The sequence below is a fragment of the Nyctibius grandis genome, chromosome 17 (genome assembly GCF_013368605.1).
Source record: "Nyctibius grandis isolate bNycGra1 chromosome 17, bNycGra1.pri, whole genome shotgun sequence".
Classification (NCBI taxonomy): Eukaryota; Metazoa; Chordata; class Aves; order Nyctibiiformes; family Nyctibiidae; genus Nyctibius; species Nyctibius grandis.
In genome coordinates this window covers 8,681,248-8,706,344 of record NC_090674.1, presented here as the reverse complement: position 1 = coordinate 8,706,344, position 25,097 = coordinate 8,681,248, and the positions used below count along the sequence as shown (strand labels likewise).

The 25,097-nt window shown below is 45.1% G+C and overlaps 1 protein-coding gene across 1 annotated transcript in view; it reads left to right on the top strand.

Moving 5' to 3' along the window:
• Positions 1-25,097, top strand: part of LOC137671512 (E3 ubiquitin-protein ligase RBBP6-like) — a 26,513-nt gene continuing 1,416 nt past the window's right edge. Inside the window, exons 1-13 of the mRNA XM_068415108.1 lie at positions 1-79; positions 634-837; positions 2,308-2,407; positions 2,750-2,772; positions 5,550-5,614; positions 7,389-7,433; positions 9,588-9,676; positions 9,806-9,893; positions 10,728-10,867; positions 19,095-19,267; positions 19,695-19,798; positions 20,247-20,432; positions 21,228-21,277. Coding sequence (XP_068271209.1) covers positions 1-79; positions 634-837; positions 2,308-2,407; positions 2,750-2,772; positions 5,550-5,614; positions 7,389-7,433; positions 9,588-9,676; positions 9,806-9,893; positions 10,728-10,867; positions 19,095-19,267; positions 19,695-19,798; positions 20,247-20,432; positions 21,228-21,277 — 1,346 coding nt within the window. The remainder of the gene's footprint in view (positions 80-633; positions 838-2,307; positions 2,408-2,749; positions 2,773-5,549; positions 5,615-7,388; positions 7,434-9,587; positions 9,677-9,805; positions 9,894-10,727; positions 10,868-19,094; positions 19,268-19,694; positions 19,799-20,246; positions 20,433-21,227; positions 21,278-25,097) is intronic.

Below are 25,097 nucleotides of genomic sequence, written 5' to 3'. Positions count from 1 at the left end.
ATGGCCAGATCAGTGAAGGTCACACCAGGCACCTCCAATGCCTTCGGCAGCCAGAGAGGGAACCTGTCTGTTGCGGGAAGTGAAGAGGGGTGATGGGGTGAGATAGTGGCAGGCAGAGCTGGCTGGGGGGTTACCTGGAGGGCTGGAGCCCCAGGAGGAGCGGGAGCCTGCTGCCGTACCTGCTATGGCGGTCGGTCCGTGTGGGGTTTGTTGGGGGCAAGCAGCCTCCATCCCCACAGCGATCATTCCGCCAGCACCCGCAGGGGTTTGTGTTGTCACACCACAGCAAAGGCCGCGCCTGCATGACGCGGGGCTTTTGTCATAATGCACTGGGCCACGTGGGGTGCGGAGGGTGGGTTTGGTGTGCCATTGTGGTGCGCAGTGACGCCCAGTGCAGTTGGCGGCCAGGAAACCCCTTGGTGGAACACTGAGGCAGGGACGCCCGAGTCGCCATATCAAGCTGTTGGGCCTGGGAGTTGTGCGTGTGAGAGGGAGCAGGGGCCGAGCCGGGGCCGCAGGGACCTCTCCCCATCATCCGCCTGCCCAGGCTTGCCCCAGCCCCCTCAGTGGACCCTTCCCCGAGCTGCCGCGGGCCCTGACTGGGCACAGAGGCCGCGACTCCATCTGCTGCAGTAGACGCCGTCGCTGAGCAGGTACTGCCTGCCCTGACCATGTCGTGCATCCACTACAAGTTCTTCTCCAAGCTGAACTATGGTACAGTCACCTTTAACGGCCCCCACATCTGCCTGGGCGACCTCAAGCGCCAGATCATGGCCCATGAGAAGCTGAAGGCGGCCAACTGCGACCTGCAGATCACCAACGCTCAGACCAAAGAAGGTGCGTGGGGGCGGTGGGCGCGGGGCCTTGGGGACTGCCCGGCTGGCGACATCGCAGACGCCCTGCAGCGGCCGCAGCCTGCGGGAGCTGCGCTCTGCTCTTGGTGGCTCGTCCCCACGTAGCGTGAGTCAGCCTGGGGCCCATCCAGACGGTGTGTGGGGGGACCAGGAGGGCAAGTGGTGCCGGGGGTTAAGCGGGGTGGGAAGCGATAATGTGACTGGGCCACGGTCGGTAGCTGTGAGTTGTGTTGGGGCCTCCCAGAGCTGTTCTGTTGGAGCTGCTGTTCTGACTGCGACCTTCAGAGCTGTGTTTCAGTTTGGTAGTCTGTCACCTTGACGAGTTTGAATGTGATTAAAAACTTTGGGCTGTGACTTTTCAGAACTAAAAAGAATTGTAAAGTGTTTTCATTCCTCCAACATTACATTTCTCTTTTTTTCCCTGTGGTTCTGTAACACTTATAGCAGGCTTTTCTTTAAAATGTGTACTAGGGGGCTTTTTCCTCCTCCTGTTTCATGTCTTAAAACTTAAACAGAATAATATGTTCGCTGCGGTAACTGTAACTTCAGCCCTAGCCTTTAAAGTTGTTGGACCTAAAGCTCGCTGTTTATCTACAGATATTTAAACTGTTTTCAGGAGAATGTGGAGAGTCTTAACAGCACAGTGTTAGGGGTCTTAGGGATGCCATTGGATTGCATGACATACATAGGTAGAGATACATTTCAGAAGTCTTGGTTTTCTCGTAGTATTGAATTAAATTGTCAAGAGATTTTGAAAAATGTTTCATTTGCTTGAAAGGCTTTGCCCCAGAAGGGTCTCTAAGTTTTGCCTTCAGTTGCTAATGCACTTTCAGCTTCCCAGAGGCTAGCAGGCTGATTGGCCAACTGGCTGACATCACTCCTGTAATAGCTGGGTCTGGGTAAAACAGAGCCTTAAAACGAGAATGTTGGACAGTGATAAACTGTGGCGGAGCCCACTTATTGTCACCAGAAGAAAAAAATGGTTTGAAATAGGCCAAACACATGGATTCTGTTTCAGCAGGTCAGGAACAGAAAGCAAAGTTTAGAAGACAAATTTATGCTCCTAAATATATTACCCCACCAAGTGTCGTTTGTTTTTCTCCAAAGATCTATTGATTTTGTAGCCTAACAGAAGCAAAAGCAACTTAGGGTAGATCAGGAAAGAACCTCATGCATTAGCAGGCTCTCCTTTAGTGACCTTGGAGACCGTTTTGCTGTTGGCATTCCAACTAGTTTAAAAAAATGAAAAAGATTATGCTGCTCGTGTTTGATTCTCAAACCTGAAGATTTCTTGAAACGTACTGTTAGTGTGTTGAGACGATAAAAGTGCAATGTTACATATAAAATTTGGCTTGTATATCTGTAAAGGGATTCTCTGAAGTGCAATGTAATTCCATATTAATATACATTCTTACGAATTGACTGATGCTTTTTTCTGTATTTCTGTTTTCAGAATACACAGATGATAATGCCCTGATTCCTAAGAACTTATCGGTTATTGTTAGAAGAATCCCTCCTGGAGGAGTTAAAGCTACCAGCAAAACATATGCTGGGTAAGTATCCATAAAGCATTGTATTCATTGTGAGGGGTTGCAGTGTGTTAACTTTTTTATGGATACCTGTTTACAGCTGCATTCAGATTGTATCTTTCTTGTTAAAGCTGCTGTTCATTTTTGTTGTCATGGGGTAGATTTTAATGTATCTGTCCCAAAGTAGACTTACATTTTAAAGCCTGCTGGGGCATGGGCTTCAAACTCCCAACAATGGTAACTTTTAAGATGATTCTACTGTGTTTGTTCTTGGGTTTGATTGTTCTGAGACCCAAGTTGTAGATCCTGTTTCCTCTACATGGAGAGATTCCTTATTATAGGTGTTTGCTTTTATTGCTTTTATAGTAAAGACAGCTACGCATTGCAGCGTAAACTCACAATTTGTTCCCATCTCAGAAGACTCTGGCTCTCAGTGTTTGACTCTCTCTTGCATTTGGGGGAGGAGGGCATGGGACATGGCAGGTATTGTTATGCCCCAAATCTGGGTTTTTTACATACTAACTGTAGAGGAAAGACCAAGGGCTGCCAGCTGGTGAACCATGCAAACAAGAAATTCCACTCAGAAGTGATTCCTACGAGTTTCGTAAAGACAATGTCTGTTTGAGGGAAGAGAACAAGAAAAATTTCCTAAGGTGTATTGCCTTTGGTGCGAGTATGATGAAGGAATAGTTCCTTTCCAAACTTGAAACTCAGGAATGTTACTAGTTATCCTTCTGGTTTTACCCCAAGCTGTGTCTGTCCTCCAGGTTTTAGTTCTTTATTCCTAAGAATTATGGAGGACAGAGAATCGGCTGCATTGATTAAATTACAGATATTCAGGTGCAATCCTGACTACAAGATTATTGCTGTCATTTATGTATTCATACAGTCCAGCTGTGTATCAGCTACATCAGCATTGTTTGAATGGTCATGTTTTCCAGTCTTCCTAAAGACAGGACCCACAGAATCACAGAATCACAGAATCAACCAGGTTGGAAGAGACCTCTGGGATCATCGAGTCTAACCATTGCCCTGATACCGCCATGTCAGCTAGACCACGGCACTAAGTGCCATGTCCAGTCTTTTCTTAAACACATCCAGAGATGGTGACTCCACCACCTCCCTGGACAGCCCATTCCAATGTCTAATAACCCTTTCTGAAAAGAAATTCTTCCTAATGTCCAACCTGAACCTCCCCTGCCGAAGCTTGAGGCTATGTCCTCTTGTCCTATCGCTAGTTGCCTGGGAGAAGAGGCCGACTCCCACTTCACTACAACCTCCCTTCAGGTAGTTGTAGACTGCAATAAGGTCACCTCTGAGCCTCCTCTTCTCTAGGCTAAACAACCTCAGCTCCCTCAGCCATTCCTCGTAGGTCAGACCCTCCAGACCCTTCACCAGCTTGGTCGCCCTCCTCTGGACTCGCTCCAACACCTCAATATCTTTCTTGAAGTGCGGGGCCCAGACCCTCCACCACAATCAGTGACTATTATTAGCTTGTGGTTTTGCCATGTCTTTCTAGTGTTGCTTGTCAAGAAATAAAGTCGACTGATGAGTTACAGTGTGTCTTGAACAAACAGTACAGCAGCATCCTGCTACCCATGAAGCATTTGCAAGCAAAAAAGCCCGAATCTGTGTGGCTCTGCATGTAAATTTAGGGCATATTACTGCAGGAGTTGTTGCAATGCTTTCAAGCACTGCCTAGTAATTCTGGATGCCACAGCATTGTGCTTATAAACATGGTCTTGTTTGGGGGGTTAATTTAAATATGTGTGCTGAGTGCTGTCTTGTCATTGCACCTTATGTTTCTGGTTGGATGGCACCCTGTCCTGGTATGGTAATGCTGCCCTAAAACATTGGGCTGATGCTGCCAGCATCAGGAGATGCTGCCAGCATCAAAGATCAAATAGATACCTGTCTGTGGGGATAAGGAAAGAATGGCACTGCTGTTCTAACATTGAAAATTAAGCAGCAGATGAGCTTTCTGTTCCTTCAGCTGGAAACATTGCAGAAACAACTGGGAGAGGGGTTAATGTTTGGGAATGATGAATGTAAGCTGTGATGGTGAAAAGGCCTTCAAAAATACGTTACTCGCTTTGTAGTATGTTCTTCAAGGTAAATGGGTGAAGAAACCATTGTGTGGCAATCTAAATTATTTCCCTGTACTTCCTCGACTTCAGGAGGTACGTAGCTGTCATTGCGAGCCTGGGGGTGTTCTAGCAGTGGCAGGAAGCTGGAGCCTTTCAATTTGTACATAAATTCCACAGCAGCCTTTGAGTTGCCTCTGCTCATGGGACGCTTTGGATAGTGGATGAATTGTTTGTTAACTGTATCCAAGGTGGCATGTCTGATCCATGATCAGTAGCATGCAGACCCAGATCCATGAGTATGTGGTATCTCAGCAAGCTATCAAATGTAATAAATATTTCCTAATATATTGTAGCATTTTCAAGGTTATCTTAAAGCAACTTCTGGCATTTAAGACCTTTTCTTTTGTCACAGGGCTCCTAAATCACACAAAATCCTAGGAACTGCTTTCAGTGGACATTTCTACTACTATTTTTAGTCAATAGAGCATATGTAACCCATTCCGTCTTTTGGCACTTTCATGGCTAAGTATGGTAGATATCTGCACAGAGTGCTTGGGCTTCTACAAAGAAACACTGTTCTAAAGACTGTGCTGCTGGCATTTTTGTTATTGCTTTGTCAGGTGAATGATTTTTTTTCACTTCAATAAACTTGCAGTTGGAAGCATCTAGACTGTCACTGTTCTTTCTTAGAACCTACAGTACTGTATCTAGTACCTGTTTGTAATACTGGGGGGATACAGATTGGCTACAGTTGCCTTCATATTTTGATGGTCGATTATTTAAGAACACAGAGCTGTAGTACAGACTTCATGTTTATGATACTTACATAGCAGAGACAAAATATCTGAGGACTTCCTCTTGCACTGTTGTCTTCTGTATCTGTAAGTCTGAGAGTAATTTGTGACAAAGTAGAAATGGGATTTTTGGAGGTTTCTTTAGTTGTGCTGAATGTACCAAGAGAAACCTATGTGTACGAATAAATCTCCACGTTCACTAGACTATTGGGATAATGTTTTGATGTTCACGTTTTAGAATCAGTTTTCACTGCTTTATGCTGCGTACAAGTGCTTTATTTTAAGATCTGATCACCTTTATTTCTTCTTCTAGAAGTCGAACTGAGACAGCGAGTGGAACATCAAAAGTGGTAGGTACAAGCACAATCTCACACTTTTTTCTACACACTGCACTTCATTCTAAACAATGCAGCCTTGTAGTAATTTTCCAAACATTAACTTATTTTCCAGCAAAGCATGCTATATGTTGTAAATACAATGTACTTCAGCATAGTAAAAACTGAGTAATGCCATCATTGCACACTTCTAAAGTGAATATTTGTATTTGTGCCTAGTAATGCATTGTATTTCCTATTGAATATGCCAGAATATTTCCTGGATCACAGAATCACAGAATGTTAGGGATTGGAAGGGACCTCGAAAGATCATTTAGTCCAATCTCCCTGCCAGAGCAGGATGACTTTGTGTTGTAAGATAATGTATGATTGTTTTTAGATCATGTAGGTTCAAGGTTTTGACAACTGAACTTGGTTCCATGTTCTACCTCCATCTGTCTGTAGCTAGTAATATGTATGTTTGTATAGGTTGTGGTGTGTTTTTTGTTTCTTGCAATGAAAATTGTTTGGAGTGTATTTTTTGCCATTTTCATAACGTATCACTTAGCTTTGGTTTTTGAATACTTTTTTTGCCTAATGGCATTTGAAAATGTTATCAAAATCCACTGGGAAACCATTCTTGTTAAACTTGGTACTGTTTCTTACTCTTGACTTAGGGTTCAAACAAATACCAGAGACAACATATCCCATACGTTTTGAGGACTGTTCCATGTGTGCAGCTACATGATTCCTTTTCGTCTCCTTAAATACTTGGGCGTTTGTTCCTAAAACTGTATAATTGAAGTGATATTGGTACATAAATGTCTTTAATATGTTACTGTGAATTTCAATATCATTGCTACACAAAATGGTATTCCTGCAGTGTGAGGGGAGACTTAGGGTTAGTTAGAAGTAATGAAAGTAAATGAAAGACTAAGCAAAACCATTCCCTTCTTGTTTGCTCTGACTGTACCTGATTTGGGTTGTGAGTAGCCATAGGCAGGGTGGAAGCCTTGCATCTCTCTTCACAAGTCCTCTCTCTGTCTCACTATAAAAGCAGTACAGCCTCAGGTGCTTTGGTGTTGGAGACGCCATTAGCTTTATTCTTAAAGCTAACTCAGGTCTTGGTCTAAAGTGTGGGGGGGGTTTATTTGTTGGTTTTTTTTTTTAACACATATTTCTGTATGTATTTCAAAGCAGAACCAGGATGTTAGTGTGGTAAGAATAAAGCACTGCAAAGCTTGCCCATTATTGTTGAGCAGTAAAGCAGCAAAAGTAAAATGAGTTAAGAGATTTTTAAAAAAGGCTGCACAAAAGCTTATACTTTGACTATTTCTTCATTGTCTTGCTCTTATGTTAGCTGTCATGCTACACTTCCAAATTTGTTCTGCTGTCCTACTGTTACTACAGCCAAAGCAAGAAATTGGATCCTTTTTGGTTTAGTATTACTATGTTAGTAACTGTAAGGATCTGTAGTTGGTATTTGTCCTCAGAGGCTGCAGAAATGCAGAGTCATGCCCATTGTTTTAGCACCGTCAAACACAACTGTTATCCTTCCTGGCTGAATTTTTAGTTTAGCCAAGCTATTGGGATTTAGGAAACCACTGTAATTTAAATGAATTCAGTTCACAGAAATGACTATGACTTCTGTGCCTGAAGCTGAATTTCAGCAAGCAAAAACACCTTCCCCGATTCTTACATTTGAGTGACACCCAGAAGATATAGTGCAGATTTTCAGACTACAGTAGAGGTTAACTCTTGCTGTCCTTTGACTAAAACTTGAATATGTGTTTTTATTTTTTGTGAACAGATTGATGACTCTTCTGCATCTATTTCTCTGGCCCAGCTTACTAAGGTATATCTATATTCTTGTCAAATACTTAAAAATCAAAACAAAGCATTTGCTTCGTATATTTAAATCTTATACTGTGATCTATAGCTGGATAACTGTTGCAATGTGAACAAAACTTTAATTTAATTTTTAATAACTTAAAATCTTTGTTTTAACTTTAAAATGTGCGTATATTTTGATACGATCCGGTAAAGAGTAGTTCCCAGTTTGGGAAGATAGAAGGGGAGCACCTTATTGGTCTCCACATTATGTTGCAGTATTACTCAGAATCACAGAATCACAGAATCACAGAATGTTAGGGATTGGAAGGGATCTCGAAAGACCATCTAGTCTAATCCCCCTACCAGAGCAGGATTACCTAGATCATGTCACACAGGAACGCGTCCAGGCGGGTTTTGAATGTCTCCAGAGAAGGAGACTCCGCAACCTCTCTGGGCAGCCTGTTCCAGTGTTCAGTTACCCTCACTGTAAAGAAGTTTTTCCTCATATTTATCTGGAACCTCCTGTGTTCCAGCTTACACCCGTTGTGTCTTGTGTCACTGAGAAGAGCCTGGCTCCATCCTTGCGACACTTGCCCTTTACATATTTATAAACATTAATGAGGTCCCCCCTCAGTCTCCACTTCTCCAAGCTAAAGAGACCCAGCTCCCTCAGCCTCTCCTACTCATCTCAAGACAAAAAGAAGGAACACTTAAGCAGCTGTTTACCAATTTGCATACGTTTCGTTAATTTAGCACTGGAAAGTAACACAATTTTGACAGAAGAATTTAATTGGCTGTAAGTTATGGACATTTCAGTGGGGGTTGCAAGAGCCAAAATAGAAGTGTTTCTGGAACGTGGACAATTGCGTGGCTATTTTTGAATTTCTAGTCATTATAGTTCTAGATCCGTTCTTTGGATGCTGCACCATTTCATTAATTGTAGTACAAACACAGTGGACAGCACAATCTAATTAGTTTGAATGCAGACTGTGTAAATTGTGTAAATGTACCTAGTTGTTCGCAGGAATATACCAATGTGTATGTGTGGCATACTCTGTGGTCTATTCCTATTAATGTTTTGTGGGTTTTGGATGTGTTTTGTAAACTGTTTGGGTTCAGAAATATTAGTCTGGTGTCTCTAAAGTTTTCTGTAAATGTTAATGGAAATGATTTCATAGATGTCGATCTGGATTCGTTTACTGTTGAGAACAAACCGTGTATGTGAAACAACCACTAATAAAATGTTGCAACTAGTTGGTTGCTTTTGTGAATGAATGCATAGGAAAACCAAAACATGAGTGGCTGATCTGAGTGATCGGTGCTTGAAGGTCCAAATCATTTACAGACACTCCTTAAGACCCTGCTTGTATCAGGACTAGTGTGTAATCAAAACATTTGAACAAATACTACTTAAAAAAATCAGCTGGCTTCAATCGTTTGAAGATCCAGTTCTGCATACCATTTATCTTAGTGTTTGTTAAAAGGACACAGTCAACAGGAAAAAACTGCAGGCTTTGCTTACTGTAGTTAAATACCTTAGTTAGCAGGGGGAGAACATGCAGTTTGGACTGCCTACAAGACATGATAGTCAAATTTCTGCTGAAAAGAATATTTTGCTTTGCTGAGGGATTATAAAAAGCTTGATTCCTCTTAACGCTTCTGTGCCTGAAGCTGAATTTCAGCAGGCAAAAACAGCTTCCCTGACTCCTAAGTTGTGTGTCCTTTCAATGCTGCAAAATGTAAATACTGAGACTAGCAAACATCTTTCCCAATGAAATGTACGGTGGATATCTTGTCCTTCAAATGGTCTGGAGCTTAAAATCAGTCTCAAAATACTGGATAGTCTGATTTTTTCTACACTTAGCTTCAGTCCACTTGCAAGGCAATTGGATTGGTTAGAGAAGTCTTGATGTAAGGTACAGAGAGAGCCTAAGGTTTTGAGTGCCCCAGAATGCTCTTTTCAAGGAGGTGAACAGACACATGAACACCATGTAATGGCGTAAGGACTCCCCAGAACGTCTTCAGGACAACTATATTTTATAGAAGTGGCATTTTTCATGCAACCTCAGCTGGCGTTGTGCTGCTCTTCACAGGACTGGGTGAGGGACGTTGTCTTTGGCTGTGTGGGCTTCAAAGTGTTTCTAACGTGTGTGTCCAATTGTTACCTGTCAAACAGACTGCCAATCTGGCTGAAGCCAATGCTTCTGAAGAAGAGAAAATAAAAGCTATGATGATACAGTCTTGCCGTGCATATGATCCCATCAAGTAAGTGTTGATAATGTCAAATCTGTTCTTTGAAGATTATGGAAAAATTGTGGAGATGTTTGTTTTAACAAGAGAGACACATGCATACATTTTCCTTTTTTTGTTTTTTTTTCCTAAAAACCCCTTTAGTTACATGAAGAATCCCTCGGGTCCACCTCCAACATCATATATTTGCGGAAGACCTGGCCACTATATAAAGAAACGCCCAACAAATGGAGTAAGATTGTGGGGGACTACTGGTGTTACTTTCGTTTTAATTTTTGTACTTTTGCAGTTTTATAACAAAATCATGAATACTCATCTTAAGAATTGTTTCTCTTGGGGTGAAATACAGAGGTTCTAGGGCAAAGTTGCAAAGCCCTTCAAAATTCAAGGGAAAGCTGCAATTATGGATGTAAAATTTTCTTGCTTCTAGGTCATGGGCATTGCATATGTTCATACATCTTTCTCTGTGAACTGCATATTTTTATATATTGAGGTGTTGTTGGGAATTTTTCTGGTTTTAACTCTTTTTAATGACAGTTCACAGATTTTAGTATTTCATAGAAAACCAAGATGTTTCTGTTGACCCCATCTGTTGAGTATTTGCGTGTTTTGATTACACATGTCTCTGGTTGAGCATTCATGCCATTTAACATGACTCACTGAAGGTATATGCGTGAGCTATGAACTCAGCCCTCATATCTAGATGATGGATATAAGTTTCCCCAGTGACTGACTCAGAGCACTGAATTAAGCTCTCCCTCTGAAAAGTGCTTTGGAGGAGGAGCGGGTTTGTGTCTCTTGTCTGAGTGGATGGTGAGCTGAGGGATATTTCACCCTTAAGGAACCTGAAGTTAAGCCAAAGAATGGCCATTGAATTCAAAACACTGCTCAAGCCTTTGGACCATCCTGCCTATATTCATTTAGGAAAATAATATTTCAGTCGAGCAACTCTTACTCTAGGTAAATGGAGAAGATCAAAGGCTTTTACTGCTTAAAATAATCACTGAAGTGTCATTTTAAGTGTATTTCTTCAGATGAGATATATCTGCATTTCTTTTCTGAACAGGTCAAAAATTTTGAGCCTGTTCCCAGAGTGAAAAAGAGCACAGGAATTCCAAAGAGTTTCCTGATGGAGGTGAAAGATCCCAAGACAAAAGGGGCTATGCTGACCAACACTGGGAAATATGTAATACCCATTATTAATGCGTAAGTATGGAATGAATTGGACTGACCAAAACGTGAACGAGAGAAACCACGTGTAAATGTCTGAGGGGCAGTGCAACCAAGTTGGCCAGCATCTGGAATGACAGGGGAGGAAGCATTGTCATTGTATCTTAACATCTGCAAAACTTTCTAATATTAAAAAAGCGTGGCCCTACTGTTCATGCCCCTGGAAGCTGGTAAAACTGGTGGTCTGCTAAGAATCTGTGTTTCTGCAAACCATGTCAGTTGTGTTTACAGTTGGAGGCGTATTCTTTGAGAGCTCATTTTGCTTCTGCTTTATGTTTCAAAGGCTTCTTGCAAAATGTAACAATGAGCTGTTGGACTGAGCTTTCCTCCCCCTCTGACTTGTATCAAATCCCATGTGCAAAACAGAGTGAAGTTTTCTTGTTGCTATAATATAAGGAAATTCTACAGTGTGCTGGCAAGAGCGGCTGTTTTAAAATGCACTTGTGTCACGGTTTAAAGCTGGGCCGGCTATTAAACCTGTGGCAGATGCTCTCTGTTAACCCTCCCCCCTACCCCAAGGGAAAGGGAAAAGGGAGAGAGGCTTATGGGTTGGAAAGTTAAAACAGTTTTAATAAACTATAATAATGAAAAAAAAAGTATAATAATAATATTGGAATAATCAAATATATACAAATATATACAAAACCAAGATTGAGCTCCCCCAATGTCGGCCACGTCACCACCGGCACTGCAGGGCAGGCTCCGGGAAGGCCCAGGCTGGGCCCAGCGATGGTCGAGAGCTGGATTCAGGGATGCACGGATCGGGATCGGGGGCAGCAGGAAAAAGGACAGAGTCCTCCTTGGACACTGGCCAAAGGCTCAAGCCACAGAAGCAGCCTGAAGCAGCAGAAACACCCAAACACAGCCGAAGAAGAAGCAAGGGAAGGCAGAAGGGCAAAGGAAGGGAAAGGTGCCGAGACCCGCATGATTCCCCCCACTTTATACTGAGAATGACGTGTGTGGGATGGAGTACCTTCGTTGGTCAATTTTGGGTCACCTGCCCTGTCCGCTCCTCCCTGCAGGTGCGACCCCCCCCTTCGGCTCTTCACTCATAAGCAGTGAGGAATTTAGCAGTGACCTTGGTTTCTCTAAGACTAAGTACAGCAAGAGCCTTTCTGCATAACATCCCTACCAGTACCTCAGTGATAACTACAAACTTCGAGCGTTATCAGTCCTAGAAGCAGACACTGTCTGCAAAACATGCAGTTACTTTCAGAAAGTGTAGTTACTTAGAAGAGATTTAGCTGAAAGTAAAAATCACTTAAAGGAAAAATTGGCCTGGTTTAGGCCAAACCAGGACATTCCACCCCTTATTCCATACCATTCACGTCATACTCAGATCACCACTACCTGTTCATTTTCAAATATATACAGATATCACTAGTTTATGATTCATCTTTATACAAAGTTCATTAAGTCCATTTAGTTCAGGATTGTGGGTTTCCATCTGGTTAGCAGTCTCTCAGGGCAGGAGACATGTTATGAGTTTTGTTATGGTTCGTGCCCACGGGTTGCAGGTTAAAGATGTCAGTCTCGAGGAAGTTACTGGACGCCACTTGCAGCTAGCTCCGGTCTCGTCACCACTGCCTCAACCTGAAAGACACTTATGAACACTGTTAGTATTATGCAGCAATTAGCATCATACAGTTCAGAATTACGTATTCTCACCCAGAATCAGATCACCTTCAGGGACACATCGGACTTCACCATCCTGCAGCATCACCCAGCAAGTACATCCAGGTCCTTGAGCAAAAGCAATCCCACGAATGGGTTTACCTTTGCCCATAGCAGGAAGAACCCAGACAGTTTTCCCCAACAGATTCCTTTCATGCACCACAGGGACTTTATCTCCTTCTACTGTATGTAGAAGGTCTGACTGAGCAGGGCCAGCTCGATTGATAGATCCCCTGGTGTTAACTAGCCAGGTAGCTTGTGCCAAATGTTTAGCCCAGTTTTTAAAGGTTCCACCTCCCATTGCTTTTAGGGTAGTTTTTAACAGCCCATTACACCGTTCAATTTTCCCAGAGGCTGGTGCATGATAGGGGATATGATATACCCATTCGATGCCATGCTCTTTGGCCCAGTTATCTATGAGACTGTTTTTGAAATGAGTCCCATTGTCCGACTCAATTCTCTCTAGCGTGCCGTGTCGCCACAAGATTTGCTTTTTAAGGCCCAGAATAGTGTTCTGGGCAGTGGCGTGGGGCACAGAGTATGTTTCCAGCCATCCGGTGGTTGCCTCCACCATGGTAAGCACATAGCGTTTACCCTGGCAGGTTTGAGGGAGTGTGATATAGTCATTTTGCCAGGCCTCCCCATATTTATATTTTAACCACCGCCCTCCATACCACACAGGTTTTAACCGTTTGGCTTGCTTAATTGTGGCACATGTTTCACAATCATGGATAACCTGTGCAATAGAGTCCATAGTTAAGTCCACCCCTCGGTCACGAGCCCATCTATATGTTGCATCTCTCCCTTGAAGACCTGAAGTGTCATGAGCCCACCGAGCTAAAAATAGTTCACCTTTATGTTCCCAGTCCAAATCTATTTGGAATACTTTAGCAGCCTGATCCGCTTGTTGGTTGTTTAGATGTTCCTCAGTTGCCCGACTTTTAGGCACGTGAGCATCTACATGACGTACCTTCACAACTAGTTTCTCTAGCCGAGCAGCAATATCTTGCCACAATTCAGCAGCCCAAATAGGTTTCCCTTTGCGCTGCCAGTTGCTTCGCTTCCACAAGGCATTTGCTACCATCCATGAGTCAGTATAGAGATACAGCCTTGGCCACTTTTCTCGTTCAGCAATGTCTAAAGCCAGCTGGATGGCTTTTATCTCTGTGAATTGACTCGATTCACCTTGTCCTTCTGTGGCTTCTGTGACTCGTCGTATAGGACTCCATACAGCGCTTTCCGCTTTCGATGCTTTCCTACAAGACGGCAGGATCCATCGGTGAACAGGGCATACTGCTTCTCATCCTCTGGTAGTTCATTATATGGTGGGGCTTCTTCAGCACGTGTCACCTCCTCTTCTGGTGGCATTCCGAAGTCTTTGCCTTCTGGCCAGTCCATGATCACTTCTAAGATTCCTGGGCTATGAGGGTTTCCTATTCGAGCCCTCTGTGTAATTAATGCAATCCATTTACTCCATGTAGCATCCGTTGCATGATGGGTAGTAGGAACCTTACCCTTGAACATCCAACCTAGTACTGGTAATCGGGGTGCTAGGAGAAGCTGTGCTTCAGTACCGATTACTTCTGAAGCAGCTCTAACTCCTTCATATGCTGCCAGTATCTCTTTTTCAGTTGGAGTGTAATTGGCCTCGGAGCCCTTGTATCCTCGACTCCAAAATCCTAGGGGTCGACCTCGAGTCTCCCCTGGCACTTTCTGCCAGAGGCTCCAGGTAGGACCATTGTCCCCGGCTGCGGTGTAGAACACATTTTTAACATCTTGTCCCATACGGACTGGTCCAAGGGCTACTGCATGCACAATCTCTTGTTTAATCTGTTCGAAAGCCTGTCGTCATTCAGGGCCCCACTGAAAATCATTTTTCTTTCTGGTCACTTGATAAAGAGGGCGTACAATCTGGCTGTAATCTGGAATATGCATTCTCCAGAAACCCACAACGCCTAAGGCGGCTTGTGTTTTCTTTTTGTTAGTTGGTGGGGACATAGCTGTTACTTTGTTGATCACCTCTATCGGCATCTGGCAACGCCCATCTTGCCATTTAATCCCTAAAAACTGGATCTCCCGGGCAGGTCCCTTGACCTTGCCTCTTTTTAAGGCAAAACCAGCTTTCAGAAGAATTTGGATTATTTTCTCCCCTTTGTCAAAAACTTCTGCTGCTGTATTACCCCATACAATGATGTCATCAATGTATTGCAAATGTTCTGGAGCTCCACCCTTTTCTAGTGCAGTCTGGATCAGTCCGTGGCAAATAGTAGGACTGTGTTTCCACCCCTGGGGCAGTCGATTCCAGGTGTACTGGATACTTCTCCAGGTAAAAGCAAACTGTGGCCTGCACTTTGGTGCCAAAGGAATAGAGAAAAATGCATTAGCAATGTCTATGGTGGCGTACCACTTGGCTGCCTTTGACTCCAGTTCGTATGGAAGTTCTAGCATGTCTGGCACAGCAGCACTCAGAGGTGGCGTAACTTCATTTAGGCCACGATAGTCCACAGTTAATCTCCATGCTCCATTAGACTTTCGTACTGGCCATATAGACTATTAAAGGGTGAGTGAGTCTTGCTAATCACTCCTTGATTTTCTAATTGTCTAATCAGTTTATGAATGGGGAACAGGGAGTCTCGATTGGTGCGATATTGTCGTCGGTGCACCGTGGTAGTAGCAATTGGCACCTGTTGTTCTTCAACATTCAGCAACCCCACAACAGAAGGATCCTCTGCGAAGCCAGGCAAGGTAGACAGCTGTTGAATGTCCTCAGTCTCTACAGCTGCTATACCAAAGGCCCATCTATACCCTTTTGGGTCCTTAAAATACCCTCTCTTGAGGTAGTCTATGCCAAGGATGCATGGAGCATCTGGGCCAGTCACAATGGGGTGCTTTTTCCATTCATTTTTAGTTAGGCTCACTTCGGCCTCCAATACAGATAACACTTGAGATCCCACTGTTATTCCCAAAGTACTGATAGATTCTGTCCCTTTATGATCCGATGGCAGTAGGGTGCACTGTGCACCAGTGTCTACCAGGGCTCGATACCTTTGTGGTTTTGATGTGCCAGGCAATCGAATCCACACAGTCCAATAAGCTCGGTTGTCCCTCTCCTCCACCTGGCTGGAGGCAGGGCCCCCCTAATTAAGGAATGGATTCGTGCTGCTCACGGGGGTTGGACCTTCATTTCTCCTATTCACATTTCGGAAAAAGGGATTTGAGGCCCATCTACCCTGATTGGGGTCCTGCTCACTGGTAACTGAAGCAGCCATCCTCCTAGAAAAATTCTCTCCGGTATTCCTTTTAGCTTGCAACTCACGTACTCGTGCCTGTAGGGTACTGGTAGGTTGTCCATGCCAACTGCTCCTGTCCTCTCCATAATCACGCAGGGTAAACCACAGGATACCTCTTGATGTGTTCCGTTTCCTTTGAGCTGGTCCTGTAGGAGAGCACTTTCTCCTAAGAGCTGCAACGTGGGCCTGTGTAGGTAGAGAGTCAAGTTTATTCTCTAACCTGGACAGTTTGTCTGACAGTTGTTTAAATGAGTCCTTGTTTTACTTTGTCAGTTTTTCCACAGCTGAGATGTGGGCCTGTAGTGGGGAAGAAATACTATCTTCCTACTGTCGCATACAGTTAGCCATTTCACCCACACTAGGTCGTGCCATAGCATCTTCTCCCCATACTAATATTGACAATGTATGGGTATATGTCGGTGGAGCACTCTTCACAACCTTCTGGAACATGGATCAGTTGCATTTCACTTCATCAGGATTTACAGGATCTACAATGTCCCATGGGTGTCTATAAATGATCTCTTGCACAGCCAGTTCTCTAAGGTAGTTAATACCTTTTTCTATAGTGGTCCATTTGCTCAGGTGGCTCATAACATCATCTTTATAGGGATACCTGCTCTTTACAGCTGACAAGAGTCGCCTCCAGAGACTGATAGTGTTTGACTTTTTTGCAAGCGTCTTATCAATACCACTGTCTCTGGACAGGGATCCCAACTGTCTGGCTTCTCTGCTAATAGCATGCTATCCGCCCCATTATCCCAGCATCGGAGCAACCAGGTAATAATAGGCTCACCGTCATAACGGCTGAAGTCCTTCCTTATATTTCTCAGGTCCTTCAGGGATAAGGAGTGGTAGGTTACCTCTACGTCCGAGTCCTCCTCCTGTGATAGTTCTGCTTTAGAACGACCTTTCTTCTGTGATGGGTCTGTTTTAAAAAGAGGATCGAGGAAACCCCCATCTGTGTCGGGCCCTGACTCTGACTGAGAAGGGCCCTTACCTGGGTCATGTGATGGCTCTGCCTTAGAAGGCTCCGAGTCATCATCCTTCACTTCACGAGCTGATTTCTTTCGGTATTTCTTCCTGGTTACAGGGGCGATTGGTACAGATTCGGTAGATGCTGGGGCCTGAGTAGATGCAGTGGCTGTCGTGGGAGTGCTGAGACTCGTTAGAGTCTGAGTAGCTGCAGTGGCCATCTTGGGGGGTCTAGCAGCTGTGGTGCAGGCTGCCGAGGTTTCAGTAGATTTAGTGGCTGTAGTGGCAGCATAACACCTACACTCATCCCTGCACCTATATTTAATCTTATCCCACATCAGAAACACACTGAAGACAACCGAAAATAAAAACATGCCACCTAGACAGCACCATACTAATTTCGCAAAATCTAGTGGAATCAACTTGGCAGAAAAGGAGAAGGTACTATTTCCCGAAGTAAAATTGGAAGTGTAATCATTAACAGAATCAGCTAAAGGACGCCTGGAGCGTGCAGATGAAGTCTCTGCTACGGATTCGCGATTAAAGCTGCCCATCATTGTGTCATAGAGATAAGAGATTGGAATAGTAACTGCCCAGTTTATCACGGCATAAATCAGTATCAAACCCCATACCAAAACAATACATTTTGACCAGCGCCCACCGCTAAACCGCATGTAAACATTCGTAAGAAGCAAGCAATAACACAGTGCCCACGGCAGGTAAGGCATCATTGCAATACTCAATTGTGAAAGAAACTCTATAAAAAGAAGAGATAACACAGCATTCAAAAATGACATTATCATCTTAGCTGTCTGTTTTAATTTCCAACCCCTCGTAAATCTCAAAGGAAGAAATCTGATACTCTCTCAGCTGAGCTCTCCAGGTCTCCTCCCGCCGGAGCCGGGATTCGACTTATCAGAGCAACCTGTCGGAGCTTCTCTCGAGCCCACGTTGGGCGCCAATAAATCTGTCACGGTTTAAAGCTGGGCCGGCTATTAAACCTGAGGCAGACGCTCTCTATTAACCCTCCCCCCTACCCCAAGGGAAAGGGAAAAGGGAGAGAGTCTTATGGATTGGAAAGTTAAAACAGTTTTAATAAACTATAATAATGAAAAAAAAAGTATAATAATAATATTGGAATAATCAAATATATACAAATATATACAAAACCAAGATTGAGCTCCCCCAATGTCGGCCACGTCACCACCGGCACTGCAGGGCAGGCTCTGGGAAGGCCCAGGCTGGGCCCAGCGATGGTCGAGAGCTGGATTCAGGGATGCACGGATCGGGATCGGGGGCAGCAGGAAAAAGGACAGAGTCCTCCTTGGACACTGGCCAAAGGCTCAAGCCGCAGAAGCAGTCCGAAGCAGCAGAAACACCCAAACACAGCCGAAGAAGCAGCAAGGGAAGGGCGGAAGGGCGAAGGAAGGGAAAGGTGCCGAGACCCTCGTGATGCCTCCACTTCATACTGAGAATGACGTGTGTGGGATGGAATACCTTCGTTGGTCAATTTTGGGTCACCTGCCCTGTCCGCTCCTCCCTGCAGGTGCAACCCCCCCCTTCGGCTCTTCACTCGTAAGCAGTGAGGAATTTAGCAGTGACCTTGGTTTCTCTAAGACTAAGTACAGCAAGAGCCTTTCTGCATAACATCCCTACCAGTACCTCAGTGATAACTACAAACTTCGAGCGTTATCAGTCCTAGAAGCAGACACTGTCTGCAAAACATGCAGTTACTTTCAGAAAGTGTAGTTACTTAGAAGAGATTTAGCTGAAAGTAAAAATCACTTAAAGGAAAAATTGGCCTGGTTTAGGCCAAACCAGGACAACTTGGTAGCACTTCTGGTTTTCTGTCATGGATCTCCTTTTGTAGAAGCTGTAACACAGACTTCTTTCATTTATACTGTGTAATTACTCAGAGACTCACTTGATCCTGAGCCTGCAATTGACATTTACCCTCTGGCAAAGGAGAGGTGGGATTCATTTCACCTGATTTCTATCTGTGAAAACATGATTTTTCTAGTCTGAGCTAATTTCTTGTTGATCCAACGAATGGGAGAGTAGTGGAGAAGGAAAATTGTTCCGCCCTTGCTGTTGTGGTGTTGTAGCTCTAACAAAGTAGTTTAAACTAAATGTCTATGTTTTAGAAGGCTAGTGTGGAGGGAGAAGAATTCCATCTATTTTCTTCCTTGGATAAAATCCAAAGCTTGGGACAGTTTCCTTTACCCATCTTTAACTTTTTTCTTTTTCCTTCCCCATCCCACCTCCAGGGAAGCTTATGCTAGAGGAAAGAAGCAGCAGCCTCACTTTTTACCAGAGGAGCCGTCCTTCTCCTCTGCAATTGATGATTCTGTTCCAGATGTTTTGCTGTGTCTCATTTGTAAAGAGCTAATGACCGATGCAGCCATTATTCCCTGCTGTGGAAACAGTTATTGTGATGAATGTAAGTGTTACGCCCATGTTTGTTAATTCAAAACATCACATCTGATGTTCTGAAAGCAGAAATAGGAGATAACGAAATGAAATTTCTTTGTTACCACTTGTATTTAATACTTAACTGTGCCCTGAATAGGAAAAGACTCTTCTCATATAAAGGCAAAAAAAAAGGCAGAAAGCTTTTTTCCCTTTTTACGTATCTAGTTAAACCCTCTTTACATGCGGAAGGACAAGTATGAGAAGAGTGCACAATTGTGCAGGTGATTACAGTACACTACAAATTTTTTTACACTATTGAACATTTATAGCTTCATGCTCTCCATTCAAGACCATATTCGCCCATGAATCATCTATGTGTTATTAGAATTGTTTAGAACCCCCAAAATTCCTGTAGGTTGACTAAAAACTATTTTGATGATTCTTCTTGTTCACAGGTATTAGAACAGCATTACTGGAATCTGAGGAACATACATGCCCGACGTGTCATCAGACGGATGTTTCTCCGGATGCTTTAATTGCCAACAAGTTCCTACGCCAGGTAACATGATGACTTTTACGTAAACTGTTTGTAAGAAAAGTCTATTTGTAAAAAGCTTAAAGGGAAGAAAACAATTAATTTCTATCTCCTTAAGCAAGGCTAAATTGAATAAGGCTAAATTTACTTTTCAAATACATTATGTTGTGTTACAGAAGCTTACAAGTCTTTAGAGAGAATCTGGTAAATTCAGGTCACACTTGTGTTGAACATGATTCCCTCACTTTCAAATTCAGTGTTAACACTGAAGTACTTGAAATACAGATACTCTGAGTTACCAATCATTAGTGTCAGTGTTTAATATGATGTGTTCATATACCTGTGTGTTGATTTATTTTAGGATTGATAGCATTTACAGGAATACACAAGTAATTTTACTCTGTGGAGGCTTTTGTTCACATAGCTACTGAAGTTTCATATTAGCTTTTTGTAACCGTTTTTCTGCGTCTAGGCTGTGAATGACTTCAGGAATGGAACTGGCCACACAAAAAGGCTCCATAAGCAGATTCAGCAGCAGCTGCCACCGCCACCACCTCCAGCACCACTCATGACTGTTACACCTCCTGCTGCTCTGGTGACTGCCGCTGAGCTTCCTAAATCTTCCTCTCTGGCAATCAGCAGCTTTTTGCAAGAGAAGGTAAGTTTTATTTCAACATATGCAGTGATTCCTGTATTTTAGTAGAGCCTTTCTTTCCAACTGTTTGCGTTTATTCACAAGGGCTATCAGGTTCCTGGACTAAGACAACGCGCATCACCAAGTCTGCTGGGCCCGCAAGGACAATCAACACCCGCAACTGGTAAGTAACTATAACTTTAGACTAATTTGTTTAAAAAAATTATCTTCAGATAAACTGAATGGGATTTTTTTTTCTTCTTCCTCACCCCACTCCAAAAGGTCATCCAATGAGAGCCAGTACCATTGGCTCAGTAGGTGGCAGAGCAGGCTGGGAATTGTAAGTATTCTACAGAAAGTCAGTATACTCCTTCTTGCAACCTGTTAAATGGGGCCGTAGCACATAACTTGCACAAAAGCTGATTGAGAATGAAATAAGTATGCACAGATAGTTGTGGAGAGTACAAGTGGTAATGAATTTTTAAATGGCTTAATTTGAATTGGCTTTAAAAAAGGGGATTTAAAACTCCAGCACATGATTGAAAAGAGGACTCTGAAAAATGAACACTGTTTGAGGAAACCATAATTTGCAGGCAGGAAGGTGCAGTCTGCCCCCTGTCAGGGCAAGAGGACAGTCCAGGAATGGTTTCCACTCGGCGGGGCCCTAAGTCCTCTGCAGGTGCCAGAAAGGACATGGCAACACAAAGGGACCTGCCGCGGAAGCATGCAGAGGTCCAGGTGGCAGGCTGCAGGGAGTGCCAGAGCCTGGCCCTGGCACTCAAGGGTAACGGAGACCTCGTTTGTGTGAGGTGTGAACAGGTCGACGACCTGATCTCCTTGGTGGCGCAACTCAAGCAGGAGGTGGAAAGGTTAAGGAGCACAAGAGCATCCCAGGAAGAGGTTGGTGGGCAGTGCTGTTCCCTGCCTGTCCTGGGGAAAATGGACGGGCCTAATGCTCCCCAGGAAGTGGAGGATCCTCTTCCTCCTCCACAAGGAGCAGGAGGAGACCTACGGGATGGGGGGGAATGGAGGCAGGTCCCTGCTCAGGGTGGTAGGCGAATCCCATCCCGACCTTCCTCCCCTCCCTGCGTCCCCCTGAAGAATAGATATGAGGTGTTGGAGCCTGAGCGTCTTCCTGAGTGTCAGGAAGACACAAATCTAGGTGAAGGACATTCTAAGGGGCTATATAAACAGAAGCAACCGAGTAAGAGGGTTGCAACCAGCTCCAAAAAGGAGAAAAGTAATTGTTATAGGTGACTCCCTGCAAAGGGGAACGGAGGGCCCCATATGCAGGCCAGACCCAGCTCACAGGGAAGTCTGCTGCCTCCCTGGGGCTCAGGTAAGGGATGTTGGCAGGAGGCTTCCTGAACTGTTGAGGCCCTCTGACTACTACCCACTATTAGTATTCCGGGTGGGTAAGGATGAGGTTGAAGGGAGAAGTCCCAGGGCAATCAAAAGGAACTTCAGAGCCCTGGGGCGTTTGGTAAAGGGGGTAGGTGCACAGGTTATATTCTCTTCAGTTCCTTCGGTGTTAGGTGAAAATAGGGAAAGGACTAGGAAAATACAACAGATTAATGTGTGGCTAAGACACTGGTGCCGTAGGTGGGATTTTGGATTCTTTGACCACGGGACGGCTTTCATGGCACCGGGCCTGCTTATGCTGGATGGGGAACAGCTGAGTCAGAAGGGGAAAAGGGTTATGGCCCAGAAGTTGGCAGGGCTCATCAAGGGGTCTTTAAACTAGGTTTGATGGGGGATGGGGGATAAGACCAGGGCAACTGCAAATGAACCTAGGGGTGACAGGCCTGTGTCAGGGGCAAGGCCTCTAGCCCAGCTGAAGTGCATTTACACCAATGCACGCAGTATGGGCAACAAACAGGAAGAGCTGGAAGCCACTGTACAGCAGGAAGGTTATGATGTGGTTGCCATCACAGAAACGTGGTGGGATGACTCTCATGACTGGAGTGCTGCTATGGATGGCTATAAGCTCTTTAAGAGGGACAGGCAAAGAAGGAGAGGCGGTGGGGTAGCGCTGTATGTTAAGGAGTGCTTGGACTGTGTTGAAATTGAGGAAGATGGTGAGGATGACAAGGTTGAATGTCTATGGGTAAAGATCAGGGGGAAGGTCGGCAGGGCGGACATTACGGTGGGAGTCTGTTATAGACCACCCAACCAGGACGAGCAGGTGGACGAGGTGTTTTACAAGCGGCTGTCAGAAGCCGCCCGGTCTCCGGCCCTTGTACTCGTTGGTGACTTCAACTTGCCGCATGTCTGCTGGAAATACAACATGGCAAAGAGGAAGCAATCTAGGAGGTTCCTCTAATGTGTGGAGGACAACTTCCTCATGCAAATGGTAAATGAGCCCACTAGAGGAGGGGCCCTGCTTGACCTGTTGTTTGTGAACAGGGAGGGACTAGTGGGAGATGTGAGGGTCGGTGGCCGACTTGGGAATAGTGACCACGAAATGTTAGAGTTTTCGATAGTGGGGGAAGTAAGGAGCGGCAAGAGCAGAACTTCTGCCTTAGATTTCCACAGGGCAGACTTTAGCTTGTTTAAGAGGTTGGTGGACAGAGTCCCCTGGGAGTCGGTGCTGAAGGGCAAAGGAGTCCAGGAAGGCTGGACGTGCTTTAAAAAGGAATTGCTAAATATTCAGGAGCAGGCTGTCCCGGTGTGTAAGAAGACAAGCCGTCGGGGAAAAAGACCAGCCTAGTTAAACAGAGAACTTAGGCTAGAACTTAGGGAAAAAAAGAGAGCCTATTTGCTCTGGAAGAAGGGTCAGGTAACTTGGGAGGTCTATAGGGACGTTGCCAGGTCATGTAGGGAGAAGATTAGAAGGGTCAAAGCTCAATTAGAGCTTGATTTGGCTGCTACAGTCAAAGATAACAAAAAAAGCTTTTACAAATACATCAACAGCAAAAGGAGGGTCAGGGAGAGCCTCCAGCACTTGCTGAATGAGGAGGGTAGTGTAGTGTCAGGGGATGAGGAAAAGGCAGAGGTGCTCAATGCCTTCTTTGCCTCGGTCTTTAATGTCAAGACCGGTTGTCCTCAGGAGACTTGGCCCCCAGAGCCTGAAGTTAGGGACGGGGGGCTGTGTGAACCCCCCGTAATCCAGGAGGAGACGGTTAGTGACCTGCTGTGCCAGTTGGACACCCACAAGGCTATGGGCCCGGATGGGATTCACCCCAGAGTAATGAAGGAACTGGCAAATGAACTTGCCAAACCACTCTCAATTACCTACCGGCAGTCCTGGTTAACTGGAGAAGTTCCAGCTGACTGGAAATTAGCAAATATAATGCCCACCTACAAGAAGGGCCGGAAGGATGATCCAGGGAACCATAGGCCTGTCAGCCTGACCTCGGTGCCAGGCAAGGTGATGGAACAGATCATCCTGAGTGCCATTACATGGCACATGCAGGACAATCGGGGCATCGGGGCCAGCCAACATGGATTCATGAAAGGCAGGTCCTGCTCGACCAACCTGGCCTTCTTCTATGACCAAGTGACCCACTTAGTAGATGAGGGCAGGGCTGTGGATGTAGTCTATCTAGACTTCAGTAAGGCATTCGACACTGTCTCCCACAGCATCCTCCTGGACAAACTGGCTGCCCGGGGCTTGGATGGGTGGACTCTTCAATGGGTTAAAAACTGGCTGGATGGCCGAGCCCAGAGAGTGGTGGTGAATGGGGCAAAGTCCAACTGGCGGCCGGTCACTGGCGGTGTTCCTCAGGGCTCAGTTCTGGGGCCGGTGCTGTTCAATATCTTTATAGATGATCTAGACGTAGGGATTGAGTGCACCCTCAGTAAATTTGCAGATGACACCAAGCTGGGTGGGCGTGTCGATCCGCTGGAGGGTAGGAAGGCCCTACAGAGGGATTTGGACAGGTTAGATAGATGGGCCGAGACCAACGGCATGAGGTTGAACAAGAACAAGTGCCAGGTCTTACACTTGGGCCACAACAACCCCATCCAGCTCTACAGGCTGGGGGAAGAGTGGTTAGAAAGCGGCCCGGTGGAAAGAGACCTGGGGGTGCTGATCGACAGCTGGCTAAACATGAGCCAGCAGTGTGCCCAGGTGGCCAAGAAGGCCAATGGCATCCTGGCCTCTATTAGGAATAGTGTAGCCAGCCGGTCTAGGGAAGTGATCGTCCCTCTGTACTCGGCACTGGTGAGGCCGCACCTTGAATCCTGTGTCCAGTTCTGGGCCCCGCACTTCAAGAAGGATGTTGAGGTGTTGGAGCGAGTCCAGAGGAGGGCAACCAAGCTGGTGAAGGGTCTGGAGGGCCTGACATACGAGGAACGGCTGAGGGAGCTGGGGGTGTTTAGCCTGGAGAAGAGGAGGCTCCGAGGTGACCTTATTGCAGTCTACAACTACCTGAAGGGAGATTGTAGTGAAGTGGGAGTCGGCCTCTTCTCCCGGGCAACTAGCGATAGGACAAGAGGACACAGCCTCAAGGTTCGCCAGGGGAGGTTCAGGTTGGACATTAGGAAGAATTTCTTTTCAGAAAGGGTTATTAGACATTGGAATGGGCTGCCCAGGGAAGTGGTGGAGTGACCTTCTCTGGATGTGTTTAAGAAAAGACTGGACATGGCACTTAGTGCCATGGTCTGGGTTGACATGGTGGTGTCAGGGTAATGGTTGGACTCGATGATCCCTGAGGTCTCTTCCAACCTGGTTGATTCTGTGATCTG